The 13,702-nt window shown below is 41.5% G+C and overlaps 1 protein-coding gene across 1 annotated transcript in view; it reads left to right on the forward strand.

Annotated features, from left to right (window-relative positions):
* Nucleotides 1–494: 494 nt before the first annotated feature.
* LOC149868460 (fructose-1,6-bisphosphatase isozyme 2) overlaps nt 495–13,702 on the forward strand; it is a 33,627-nt gene continuing 20,419 nt past the window's right edge. Inside the window, exons 1-3 of the mRNA XM_090038614.1 lie at nt 495–798; nt 6,756–6,918; nt 8,137–8,229. Of these exons, the coding sequence (XP_089894740.1) occupies nt 626–798; nt 6,756–6,918; nt 8,137–8,229 (429 nt within the window). The 5' untranslated portion in view covers nt 495–625. The remainder of the gene's footprint in view (nt 799–6,755; nt 6,919–8,136; nt 8,230–13,702) is intronic.

Genomic DNA, 13,702 nt, shown 5'->3' on the forward strand with positions numbered 1-13,702 from the left:
CATCTTCATTTCTGAAATACCGAGGCTACTCACTTCCATATTGTACTAGCTGACTTGAGATCAGTAGTGACCTTTTAGAGCGCTTTGTGTGATATGCCAGAGTCTCTTTTTTTTCCATAAGCAACTATTATATCAACAACTGCATTGCATATTTTCTCTATTTGAAATTTTTCAAGAGGGTGACAAAAGTGCGAATGCATTTCTCTTTTAGAATAACAGCAGCCATTTCATGCCAGTTCAGCATTGTTACATTGAATTTTCCTCATTTGTTAATGAAGGGCCCTTAATGAATTTGCTAGCAAGACTTTCTATATTATTTGCACTGCTCCGATAAACAATTATTGTATCTGCCAATTACTACTTTAATGATGTGGGACAGACTGGCTTAGTTTTTCAGCTGTACTGTCTTTCCCAAGCTGCTGCTACATTGTGGAAGATGTACGTAATGGGCATATTGCATGGCTGTTCCAAGTATTTAATCACATGGGCTCAGGGACATTTGAATAAACTGCATCTAGCAAAGGAGCCAACAGCTTCTCCTTAAAATAAAATAGCTACTGAAGATCGCAGCACTGCAAGAAAGCTAGTTGTTCTAAGAAGATAAAAGCTTTATTTGCCAGCAAAAATGTCTGACAGAAGCCCCTTCGAAACAGATATGCTCACCCTCACCCGATATGTTATGGAAAAAGGACGACGAGTGAAAGGGGCTACTGGGGAGCTGACACAGCTGATCAACTCCATGCTGACTGCCATAAAGGCCATCTCCTCAGCAGTCAGAAAGGCAGGCCTCGCCCACATGTGAGTCAAATTTTAAAATAGAAGGGAAAGAAAGAGGAGAAAGATTTGCCTCTATAGTGAGGCTGGGGAAAGGACAGATGTTCAGGGAATTTTTAATTAATTCACACTTATGTTTAATATGCCTCTTTGAAATCACGTCACTGAGGTGCCTGGAATCCGATGGGGGTGGAAAAAGTGATGCATTTTCCATAATGGAGATGGGAGCGTTTCTGGAGGACTTTTCATATTGTGGCCAAAATGGCTACAGAGATTAGTTGTTGTTGTACCAGCTGGTATTTCACTTTAAAAACTGAGTCAAATGAGAGCAAAACAAAAGGTTGGCTCCATTATTTCCTATTCTGTTCATTTTATTATTATATGTAAATGTTGGAAATGGTGCGTTTAAGTCTTGGCAAATCTGCCAAATATTCTATTTGGAAATCCTCTGAAAACTTCCAAGCACAATGTCACAGAAAGTTTCTGAGCTATGCAAAACTCCTGAGCTATGTGTCCGTCTTGGAAATGTTGATGCACAAATCCGTTTCTATGGTATTAGCAATAATGTTATTCAGCAACCCTAAGAAAAATGCTAGATGCTGACTGGGTGCGTGCTTCAAATCTCTCTGGGTCAGAGTAGTACAGAAGATGGTAAATGCTCCTGTTTAAAGGGTGACACAACCAGCAGGAGAAATGAATCAAACTTTTGAGAGAGCCAATGCAAGTCAGAGAACAAGGAACTGCTGCAGATCATCTCTGATGAAACAAAGGAAGCAACAGAAACAAAACAGAAGGGAAACAGGTAACTTACAAAAAAGAAGTAAAAGCTTTGGTTTTTTAGAGAAAGATAAAGTTAGACCTGACATTTCTAAACCCCCTCCAATTTGAGAGCCTAGCACGGCTTCTTTAATGTATAGGAAATGAACACCAACTTTAAAATGCTTCCTGTTTAACAGCAAAAGGGAGCCTACTGCTATCTGTGCCTTTGAAAAATTTCCCTTAAAATGATTAACATTACGCTTATTTTAAATCACAGAGTGGTTTTGTTCCAAAGTCAGCTATGGGAACAGTTACTTATGATTCTACAAAAATGCCTTTTTATGGTATCAAGTAAACTATACTGTATGTAGATTAATAAAAGACATATAGTTTGCATTCAGTGGTGTGAGATGATGCAGAAAAGCATCCCCAGCAATTTTCACAGTAAAACATCAGGAAAGATTTGGAAATACAGTACAGTACCATAACAAACCCTCATGAGACTGGTAGAAAAGTGCCTTTAAAAAGGGTGTTTGCTATAATAAAGTTGGTCAGTTTGCTGCACCACAATGAAAAAAAATAGGCTCTTGCTTTTAGGATTGTTAAAAGCAGAGATTTGTTCTACACAGGGCTTGTTATGAGGTTGTACTCTTTTTAGAAAGCATGTATATTTTATAGGTCATCGTTTCCCTTCCCTTGGCCAGAGGATGCTCCAGCTACTTGCCTCACCTCAGTAGGCAGCACCATGTAGAGTGCAACAGTTACATTTACAGTCAGAGCTGTAGTAATGCGTAGGCCACATGGACAGCACGTGGCCATTGCAGAACAATGCTGACATTTGGTTAAGTCTGCTCTAGTATGTTACTACCTGCTGACAAGTAGGTAGTAACATACTTAAAACAAAACATAAAAACAAAGTATTTTTTTTTCCAGTAGAGGAGATCTGCACCGATTCCTTGTTTTCTGACTAGCATCAGTCCTCTACAAAGTCTGAATACTTCTTTCCTGCCACAGGAAGTAGCCTTAAGGATTTCACGAATGACAAGCTTCTCACCACATAAGAACTAATCTAAATCCTCAGGATGACACTAACAAGGCATGGTGGTCTCTCCTCACTGCTTCCAACTCCTTATTTCTCTGCTCCAGGGCCATTCTAGCTCCTGTTTCTAGCTGTGGTTTCATATATCCATTGCTAGGGCAGGGTGCTGTGTAGTAATGTGATCTATACTCCAAGGTAGTGAGGGCTAACCTTTTTGTCAGGCTTGCCACAAATTAAGCGCCACACCCTTGCCAAGTGCCACTCCACCCCCTTCCCCTTTTTATTTGCTGCTCTCCTTTCTGTTCCTTGCCCTGTGTTCCCTTCCTGATCTGCTACTCTTCTTTCTGGTCCCTGCCCTGTCACTGTGTTGCTTGCCGCCTCCCTGATTTGTCACACGCCACTTGTGGTGCTTGTGCCACAAGCTAGCCACTCCTGCTGTATTGCAGTGATGCCCAAACTTTCTGGGCTACAGGCCAGATCAGTGACTTGGCCTGTGGGCCGGATCCCATACACGGAGTTGGTCTGTGGGTCTGATCCAGTGTGGAGTTGGTGTACAGACACAATTGAGTGCAGGGAGCCAGCCCCATGTGCATTGCATCAGTGCTGGCACCCTGGCCCCATGCATGCTAGATTAGGCTCACCAAATTCAGCCCACTGCTGCAGACCATGGGGCTACGTCCTCTGGCCCACAGGGCTTAGAGATACTTGGCTATGGAGGAGTGGTGGCAGCATAAACTGTCACAGCACATCCCCTTTGTCATCTGGACTGTGGGTCCAGAAACTTGACAAAGCTCCATGGGCTGGCTAGAGGTTGAGCACCACTGCTTTAGTGCAGGGCTTTTCAGCCTTTTTGGATCAGTGTACCCTTGGCTGCCAGACATGGGGGAGGGGGTGCCACGCAGCTGAATGTGGAGTGGTGGCAGCCACCATGTGCAAGCTTCCCCCTCTCCCTGTATCTGCCTGGCTGGGCAGCACCTGCACTGCAATGCAGGATGGTGCGTGGCAGTACTCCATCCCCCCCGCTAATCCTCCCCCCCCGGGCCTTCTCAAGTACCCCTGAGGGTACACGTACCTCCGGTTGACAAGCCCTGCTTTAGGGTACTTCTTGAGGGCACCAGCACAGCACCATAAGGAAAAAGTGCTGGACTTCTGAGCAGGGGAGGTGACTGCACCAGGCCTAGTGGCTTGGAAAAAAAGGAAGGAAAGGAAAGATGGATTTGGTTGAATTACTTTTTGTCCTTACACTACTAAAACCAGTTTGTCAGAGATGGCTGCATCTCTATGCTGAATAAAGTGCACTAGCTGTAGCCCCCATCCAGCCCCTTCCTGCATGGAAATACACGTACACAATTCTGTACTAAGGGCTTGGGTAAGATGCTCCTTCAAACCGTATCTTATTTCCACAGCAATGACTGGCCTGTCACCAGTGGTATTCTGGTTAAAGAATAAGCAGTGGAGGAGAGAGTAGTTAATGAACAAAACTCTGGTTTTTGTGCAAATTTCCTAATAGCAAGAAGGGAAAAGTCTGCTAGATACAAGTTTTCCTATGAAGAGCAGTGGTTTCCTGTGAAGTGCATTTGACAATCTTCCAGAATGAGCCATCTGGTGGTAAATAGCATGCATTGAATGAACCTGAGCTGCACATTATAATATTAGGCATGCTACCAAACTGATTTCTTTAACTGCCTTTGGGAATCACTTTAAAACATTGAGGATGTATCTACAGATCGCCCTACAGCAATGTGGCAACATGCTATGTCGCCATATAGTGTGCTACAGTGATATAGTGATCACAGGTCTACACATGATTGCTAGCTACATTGTTGTAACAGTGCGTTCCCTGGTTATAGTGTGCCGTTGTGGTGATGGAGTGGCAAAATCTAACTGTGCCACATGCATGGTGCGGTAACCGCCTGTACTGCACCATCCATAGTCCTTCTAAAAGGAAGTACTAAAGCATGGTGCTGTAGCAGTGTCGCTGTCTGCACATTGCCATACATGCCCTGAAGGTAGGGTACAGTATAAACCTTTATATTGAACCTACTTATGTTTTTCACAGAGGTTATTGCCCTTCTGTAAAACAGCAACTTATTGAAATATGATTTACTTACATCTAGTTCTACATGCTCTTTTTTTTTTTTTTTTAAACAAGCGACAAAGTATGTGGTGCATTTAGTTAAACTACTGAGTCCAGTGATGCGAACCAGGTCAGGCCTCTTAGACAGCAAATTAATAATGGTTAAATAAATAAGTTGGGCTTGATGCTGCATTCCTTCCACGTCCCACTGATTTTGAACAGTTTTGGGTGAACAAAGCATTGCAACCATTTATCTTTCTGTGGCAATTACAATAGCATCCTTCAGTCTTGCATAAACTTAAGGACCATTGGCGACAGTGAGACTCCCAGAGAAACAAAAGATAAAAGCATGTTGCCAAGATTTAAGTAAGTAAATAAAAAGACGGTAGTGATTTTTGCATAGTGATTCTATTTTTGAATGAGACACCAGAAGGGAGCCTGATTTTCAGAAAGTGATAGCACAGCACTGTATAAAAATCAGATCATTTAAGGTATCTCAGGCTGGATATCCAAACATGGAGGAACCCCCAAAAAACTAGACACTTTGTAAGCCTTGGGCAGCCTTGCCTTTATTTAGAAAAATCTGCATCAGTCTTGATCTGAAAGAACTGCTTGTAAAACAGAAGTTGAAATGGGAGAATTTACATTTTTTAAATAAGGTAGTCTACATTTGGAACTAATTGCCTAACACTTTTCCCCTAATAAAAAATCTATTTGCATTATAGGCGAGTAATAAAATAACAACTATATGATGAGTGCAGCTTTGTAATGTATTTCTTTCCATCTCAAAAATAGACCAAATTAGGACAAAAACATACTTCCTGGGTTCACAGTTTCACTTCAGAAATAATCATTTATAATTCAATTTCTGAAAATAGGGATTTATAATGGATGTCTTATCTAAAATGTCATTACCATCTTGCTATATAATATGAAATAGACAGAGAGATGGATAGATTGATTGATTGATGTTGGATGTAAGGGGGATCTGAGTGGGGGATGCTCAAAGATATCTTCATAGCTCCTGAATTTTGGGCCTACTCAGGGATCTTTCCAGCCCCTGAAATAAAGTTAAAAAGTTAGGGACAATTCTAATTGTGGTCATGGTGAATGCCTCCCTATCAGTAGCTCCAGTAGCAGAGAATAGCAGTGCTCTAGTCATTCACTTTCCTTTCTCAGACAAGGTTCCTTTATTCTTTGGCCACATGCTCCATCAAGTTCTTTAACAGGAGCCTTATGGGATTTGGGAAAACAGAAGAGGGCCATTCCACCAGCCCTACAATGCCAAGGGAGATGCCTATTTGCCATTTCAGTGAGATTCATTGGGACCTAGTTATCATACCTTATGGGCTATGTACAGACAGTCAAAAAGCCCAAGGCTGAATCGATTCAATCTTTGCAGGTTAATCTAAGCTGTGTAGAGTGAACCGATAAGCAAATGAACAGACATTCACTTTCAATCCAGAAATACAGCCACATGCCTGCAGTGGCCTAGAGCATGCCTCTCCTCTTGGCTGGAACAGACACTGTGGACCAAAGCTAGCCTGCCAACCCTGTCGGGGTGGGGGAGGTACAAAGCATTCTGGGATGCTGGGGGACCGCGAGTCGATTCGAATCTGCAGGGGATGTAGGACAGAAGTTCAATAAACTGACTTAACCTAAATCAGGTAAGTCTGATACTACATCCATCCAGGTTTATCTTAAACTGGTTTTGGTCATTTTGAAAGCGATTAACATGCACTGAACTTTTGTTGCATTACAGATTTGAACCAGTTTCCAATCATTTATACCAGGTTATGTGTAATTTCTGTCCCTAGCCATGATGTATGAACTAGTATGAAAGGAGAGCTAAGAACCAGCAATACCACCTTCCCTTCCCTTACAGACATTTTCACTTACCAGTAGCAAAGAAAATCTACCAAGCTATTTTAAAAACTTGAAACCCAAACTGTGGATGTGAGGGAGACTGACAGCAGAAAGCCATGTTCTAAACCTTTATATAACATTAGTAAAATTTAATGCGAATAAAACTGACATTCCTGTCAAATATAGTCCTTTCTTTTTGCATCAAATTTTCTTTGTGTTTTCACCTTCCCATTTCTTCAGGTTTGGGATAGCGGGAAGCGTGAACGTGACTGGTGATGAAGTGAAAAAGCTGGATGTGTTGTCCAATTCTTTGGTTATTAACATGCTACAGTCCTCCTATGCCACCTGTGTCTTGGTCACTGAAGAGGATAAAGATGCTATTATCACTCCAAAAGAGAAGAGGGTCTGTACATAGATCTGTGTTGTGAAGGGCCTGTTTTTTAATTTGGCAGTAGATGGCACTATTGTTCAGAATACTGAAAAGGAAGGGGGAGGGGGGTCTCACCTCTAAGAAAGAACAAGGCAGAAGTTCCCAGGGGAAAGAAGAAAACTGCATTATTATTCTATTTGTTAAACGATTCATTATAGTGGAAGATCCATTCTCAAAAAAATAAAATCTTTGCAAAGGAAGCTTTTAATTAAAACAAGGCAAATGGTGGGAATAATTATTTATGATCTTGTTGAGCAAAATCCTAATCAGAATATAATACTGCTATGCTCATATCCTTTCCTAAACATTTGTAGTATATTTTTGCATACATATTTAGGCACAAAAACTGAAGAAGTAAGGGTCTATTATTTGTTAGCAAATGAGGTAAAAAAATCAGACTCTAAATTAAATGTTTTCAGGAAAACATGGCTACCTAACAGAGTTAGTTACCACTTGAATGGAACCCATATTATATTTTATCTTTTCTAGCAATCCAGTCTGAAGGCCTAAAAAGATCTTAATTCACAGTACTTCACATTGGTGAAAGTTTGGACTACTTCATACCAAAACTATCCAACCCTGTTCCCAAACCTCATCTCATAATCCATTCATTTTGTTCACAGTGGGCATGTTTACGCATTCATTAATGTACTTTTCCTAATGCTCATTACATTTAGTAACTCTAAGGTGCAGTACTACATAAATGTGCATTAGGGTGTCCTAATGTACAGTAGTGAAAGTGCACACTTTTTTTTTTTTACTGATGCTTAATTTGCAGTAGCCTAATTTACTGGACTTTAGCTAAAGAGCAGGTTTTTTATATGATGCTTTAATATGCAGTAAAATAAGCTACTGTGCATTAAAGTGCATGGGTAGACGCATCCACTAGCATCTAAACATAACTTATTTAATAAAGATAGATGTACCCAAACTAAACTACTCAGAAGTTTGCAAAGCTGTAAACTGCAAGCTGTGGTGGCCTGTGTTCTTGTATTCTGAGAAGTGCTGCATACACCAATGGTGCTCATCAACCAAACAGCATAAACTTGAGCACATTCTTCTCTGGCTGGATTTGTCAAGAGTGTTTGGTTATCCATGTGTAGTAGGAAAAAGATGGTGTTTGCCAGGCAAAGGGAAAAGATTGTACAAAGTCAGTATATCTTTTCAATGACGCTGTTATTTCTCTTTTAGGGTAAATATGTGGTGTGCTTTGATCCACTAGATGGCTCTTCCAACATAGACTGCTTGGCACCCATAGGAACAATATTTGCCATCTACAAGAAGGTAGGGGGATGAACAACACACCCAGTATGATTCACTCTGTGAGCACAAAACATTTCTGGTATATTGGCTTGCTTCACTTTCATTTCCAGGCCCTTAGCACTAATGTCTCTGGTATAACCAGAGTTTTAAAAAGACATGCAGCAAAACTATTTGAAATAATGCACTGAATTCTTAGAAAGATGCACATAACTGAACTGACTACATGAACTATTGGGCCCTTGCACACAGGAATAATAAAAAGGATTAGAAGATAAGTGGTGAGCTACATCAATCACATTCCACATTAGCCGCTGCTACTGAGCTGGGGAAAGACCTAGGCTAGGGGTAACCAAAACAGCTGTGTCAGTCTGCAGTCAGAGCTTCCTAATTGGCAGGTGTGTTTATACCAGGAGTTTTGGTTCCCATCCATCACCTGCAACTCTGCAGTGTTTGCCTTTGCATAGCTGCAGGGAGTGGTGAGCATTCAGCCACAAGTTTGCCAGGGGTTAGAGTGATCCCAGCTTTCACAACGTTATAGTCAGTCTCACATGGCTTAGTGTTTTCTGGTTCTTGGTCACATGATTACTAGAGGCAGGGAATCTTTTCTGGCTGTAGACCAGAATGACCTATGTCAGGTCAGAGACAGGAGAGCACTAGGGCTCAGGTACCACTGCTACTTGTCCCCACAGTGGTATAGGGAAAGTGCCTGCAGCCAGGGTCTTCCCGCCTCTGAATCCACGGGCTAGATCCAGTGCTTGGATCTCTTGAAGGGGTTGGAGTTGGACTGTAACCTGCAGAGGTCCCTTCCAGCCCTACTTTTCTCTGATGTTATGATTCCTGCTCTAGAGCAGTAGAGTTCAGTGTTTTAGAGTGGCAAGTAAGATTGCACCAAGGACCACCATTTCCCTAAGGCAGGGGAGCAGGAAGGGGAGAAGGAGGTGACTGCCAGCGTCAGAGAAGGGGAGAGAAAGAGGGAAGCTGGGAAAGAGCACCTGCCATAGAGGAGAGGAGTGGAAGAGAGCTGGGTGGGCTTCAGGGGGGAGCAGCAGCACGGCCTACTACAGGAAAGGGGATGGACAGAGCCAAGGTGTTTCTTCTGATTCCCTGTGTCAGGGGCTTGATCCAGCCTGCAGGCTGAGTATCACTGCTCTAGATCCTCAGCTTTCATTTTCTAAAAAACATGTTTTCAGATCTCATGTTTACAGAAAAAAAACACCTTACAAGTGTGAAAGCTAAAGGCTCATAACCCTGAAAGCAAATCAGAACTCAATATGATCTCATTATTTTTAAGCTAAGCCATTTTTTTTTTAAACCAGGTCAAGCAGGCAATGTTACAATTACTGCTCAGTCACTGTGATGCATATAAAACAGGAAATAAATTCAAGAGCAATTCTATTGTTATCGTGGCAGCACTGCCTTACAACATTTAGCAATAACTTCTTTGGCCTCATCTTTGCTAGGAAGAAAGACAAGCCCTCAACTTTCATGAGCTAACTCCAGTAAGACAAAACAGCCTGTAAGCTTTGCACAAGTTAGCAGGATGTAAACCAGGGATGCTCAGACTCTGGCCTATGGGCCAGATGTGACTTATGGAATCATGTCATCCATCCCACAGGTCCAGAAATTTGGTGGCAAGGGAGCAGTGGCAGCATTAATTGTCATTCCCTGCTGCCAGATTTCAGGACCTGTGTGGAGCCTCACTGACTGTGATGTAGCCCTGTGCACTACAGTGCACCAATGCAGGCTCAGACCAGCATGCAGCCAGATCCAGGTATGTGGGTTTGGACTGGCATGCAGCCAGCTCCAGGCACATGGGTTTGCACCCGCAGACTGACTCTATGCACCAACCCTGTGCTACTCATCCAGCCCGTAGCTCCAAAAGGTTTAGCACCATGTATGTAAACTGACATGTCTACACTAGATGTTTTCTTCACGATGCATAACCAGAGATAAGTCCACATCCTTCTCCCCCCAGCTAAGACCATTACAGATATTTTCAATGTATTTCCTAAATTTATATATTTTTCAATCCTTAAGTTTTGTTGTTTTAAGAAAAGGGACAAATGCACATTCTGGCCTCTCATTTTAGAATTACAGGCTGCACATCAGTTTTTCAGAAAGGTCACACTACTCTACATAACAAGTTATGCTACTCTCTCAGAAGCCTAGATGCATCTAAAATGAAAGAGATAACACCTTTAAGATCATGTGCAGTTATTTTAATTACATAATCAATATATGGAATCCTATTCGAAAGACAAAAACCATGCTGTACTCACAGCTATAAGAACAACAACTTATGCATGCAAAGCATTTCACTTAAGTCATCATTTCCTGTGAGGTGTTAATTCAACCAGATATTTTAACTCATGTGTAGCCCGCTCAGATTAAAGGATTTTATAGTAATTTTACTAAAGGTCCTTCTTCAAATCCAGTAACTGCATCAAAATAAACAAAAAAAGTATGACTGCATTGGCTTCATCATACATTCCCTGCTGATCTGTTGTCAGGGTGACAATTTAAAAGCCAGAGGGGCCAGCATCCTGGTGTGTGGGGGCTTTTCCCCAGCCTGGCTCCCAGCCTTACCAGCTTCGCCTTGGCTCGACCCAGAACAGAGGAAGGCTCCTGAACTGCAGCACTAAGGCTCAGAAACCTTGCTGCCATGTCAAAATGTCCCTGCCTTACCCTGCTCTGCTGTAGGTCAGGCTGGAACAGTGTGGGATAAAGCAAGCTCCTGTGCCCATGCAGCAAAGTTCCCAGAGCCTTGCTACAGTGGCTGAGTGTTCCCTTCTTCCCCCTCTGCCCCACTCCAGCTCTTCTAAGTCATCCCTCACTATGACAGAATACCCCACTCCTGCCAATCAGCTGACTAGCAGGATGGAACCCTTCCTGGCTCTCTGTGGCAGCTGTTGCTTTTCAACCCATTCCCTTCCCAGGCAGGGGAGAAGGCAGGCTGTCAATTAATGGGCTTGCCTAAGGGCAGGAAGAAGCCCATTAATGCCCTCTGGCTGGAGAGCTTCCTTGTGAAACTCTCCAGCCATGGGACTGGAGGAATGTCCAGGTTATTTTTCTACTGGAAGAAATTTCTTCTGGTAGAAACAAATGTCAACACACAGCCTCTGAATGGTTTAAACCAGACAAGCAGACTAACTTTATCAGACCTCTTCCCCAATATATAGTGATCTAAAGGCAATAGGATGAAGAACAAACAACAGTAAATCAGGTTGTCCTGCCAATATCACTAGTCAAAAGAACCTCGAGCATTCCATTTACCATCAAGAAGAAAGTATTCCTTGAAGGGTGACTATTAGCAGCAGAGGTCCTTTTTGAAACCAGTGAAATAGATTAAATTAGAAGTTCCTGCTTGCTACTAGAAGGATCCATCTTGAATTACAGAAACAGTCCTAGCCAAAACTTCTGTTTTATAGCCTTACACAGCACCACGTAGTGCCAGAAATGTAGGGAAGCAAATGTTATTTTATGTCTGTTCTATTTTTCACCCCTGTTTTGTCTGCATTCTTTTATCTTCATTGCTGGATGAGGCTCTGAAAGATTTTGTTATTTTGGTGGACATTAAGGAAAAAAAAACAAAGTAAAAAGCTGCAGGCAAGTTATGGACAGATGGAGGGGACCAATTTCCTGAAGTTAGTGGGAGGAGGAGAAAGGACCTAGAAAATTAATTTCCTAGGCCTTGGCAGTCACTTCATGTTGAGATGCTGTTCAGGTTAAATAGCACATTTGCTTAGAGATCATAAATGATGCCATTACAATATGTGAAATGTTGGGTGCCTGGTGTACTAACATGCTTTTTAAACATAACTTTAAAATATGTTTTTTGTTGAAACAGTATCCTGATTAATCTCTGTTCTTCTTTCACATGCTGAGCCACCTGGAGTCTACAACCCACAGTTCCCACACTACAGCTGTTAAAAATTAAAAAAAAAAGAAAAGAATTTAATTATTATTATTTTTTTTTTTTTACAATTTTGTCAAGATCTCTAGACACATCTTCTTACTTGCTCTCAGTCAGCAAGTATGGAGGGAATATAATTTCCCCACCCCCCTGGTAATGGAGGTCTAGGAGAAGGCACAAGAGCAATGGGCATTAATTACTTATCTTTACTAGGAAAGGGGTTTTCTGACCCTGACTGGGAGATGAAAGTTTCTGAGCTCTAATCCCAGCTGTGACAATGACCCAACTACGGCTTTTGGTAGCTCATTTATAAAACTCAGCTTTTAGTCTCGCTATTCAGTGAGACTTCATGGAACTTACGCAGTTTGCTTCGTGGCAATGAAGGGCTGAGAGGACTTTGAGAAAGCTGGAACACTTGGTTTGATGTTGTCAAGATATTTCAAAGCCTATGCTAACTAAGCATCCCGTCTACCATATCCAAAATACAGTTGAAAGAAAGCTCAGCTTATGCACTAGAAAGAGCAAAAATGCCTAGCCATTCTTACCAGATTTCCATGTTTTGCTTTAATTTATTGGTACTTTATTAAAATAGCCCTATTCTACAGAGGCTCAAAACCCAACATTTTTATTTTCCCTGTGGAGGCACCTCCCTTTCTTTGCAAAGTTGCAGTTGAAATTGGACCTTTTTGTTGTTTTATTAACGTTTACAATATGGAAACAAAGAGGAAGTGACAAACGAGATGAATTCTAGCTGAACCTAATTTTCTTAAACAGAAGGTGCTTTGCTTTTTCATTGTAACCTACCATTGCTCAGGTTTTGACCCATGATAGCAGGGGGGAAAATTTGTAGGGATGGGTGTGTAATGATGATCTCAGATAAATAAACCTGCAAGTCTTAAGCCTAAGATCTATATACATTTTTTTCAAAAAGGTGTTTTGGTGTTTAAATTAAACACAAGCTAAACTGGCCATTTTGGAAGGAGAGAAAAAAAAGAAAAGAAAAGAAGACACAAAAAGCAAGGAGGTTCTGATATTTGACTGCACTTTGCAGTATAAGAGTACATTTAATTCTACAATTGCATTAATGAATAATTATTCTACAGTCTATAATTTATGCTTCTAATGTTGAGATATGCATGCCATAGGGGCATAAGTGTAAAGCAGAAGGGGAAAAAAAGCTAAGGTATGGGAGCATAAAAAACCCCCTCTTCAATGGCTGGTTCTGAAAAAAAAAGATTGAGCAGGAGAGATTTAAGAGCATATTTTCAGTATTAAAGGATGTAGAATATTCAAATGTGTGTTCTGGTTAATTTGCATTCACTATGTACACTGTGACCTTTCCAAAGGAACTGCTCAGCCTGGCTCCATTATGAGGCATAACACACCAAATGTGGTAAAGTGAATTCTTTATTATGGATCCATAATGTATGAATGCAGATAAGTGCATTCACACTAAATTACAGGATGTACAATGCCACAGCTCCTTTAGATCCTTTAAGCTGCTATGTCTAGTTATTATAGCTCTCCTACCAAAAAGCCATAAGCCACCCGCACACCCTCCCACAAATACATTAGTTCAAT

The sequence above is a fragment of the Crocodylus siamensis genome, chromosome 3 (genome assembly GCF_052110815.1).
Source record: "Crocodylus siamensis isolate JL-2025a chromosome 3, ASM5211081v1, whole genome shotgun sequence".
Lineage (NCBI taxonomy): Eukaryota > Metazoa > Chordata > Crocodylia > Crocodylidae > Crocodylus > Crocodylus siamensis.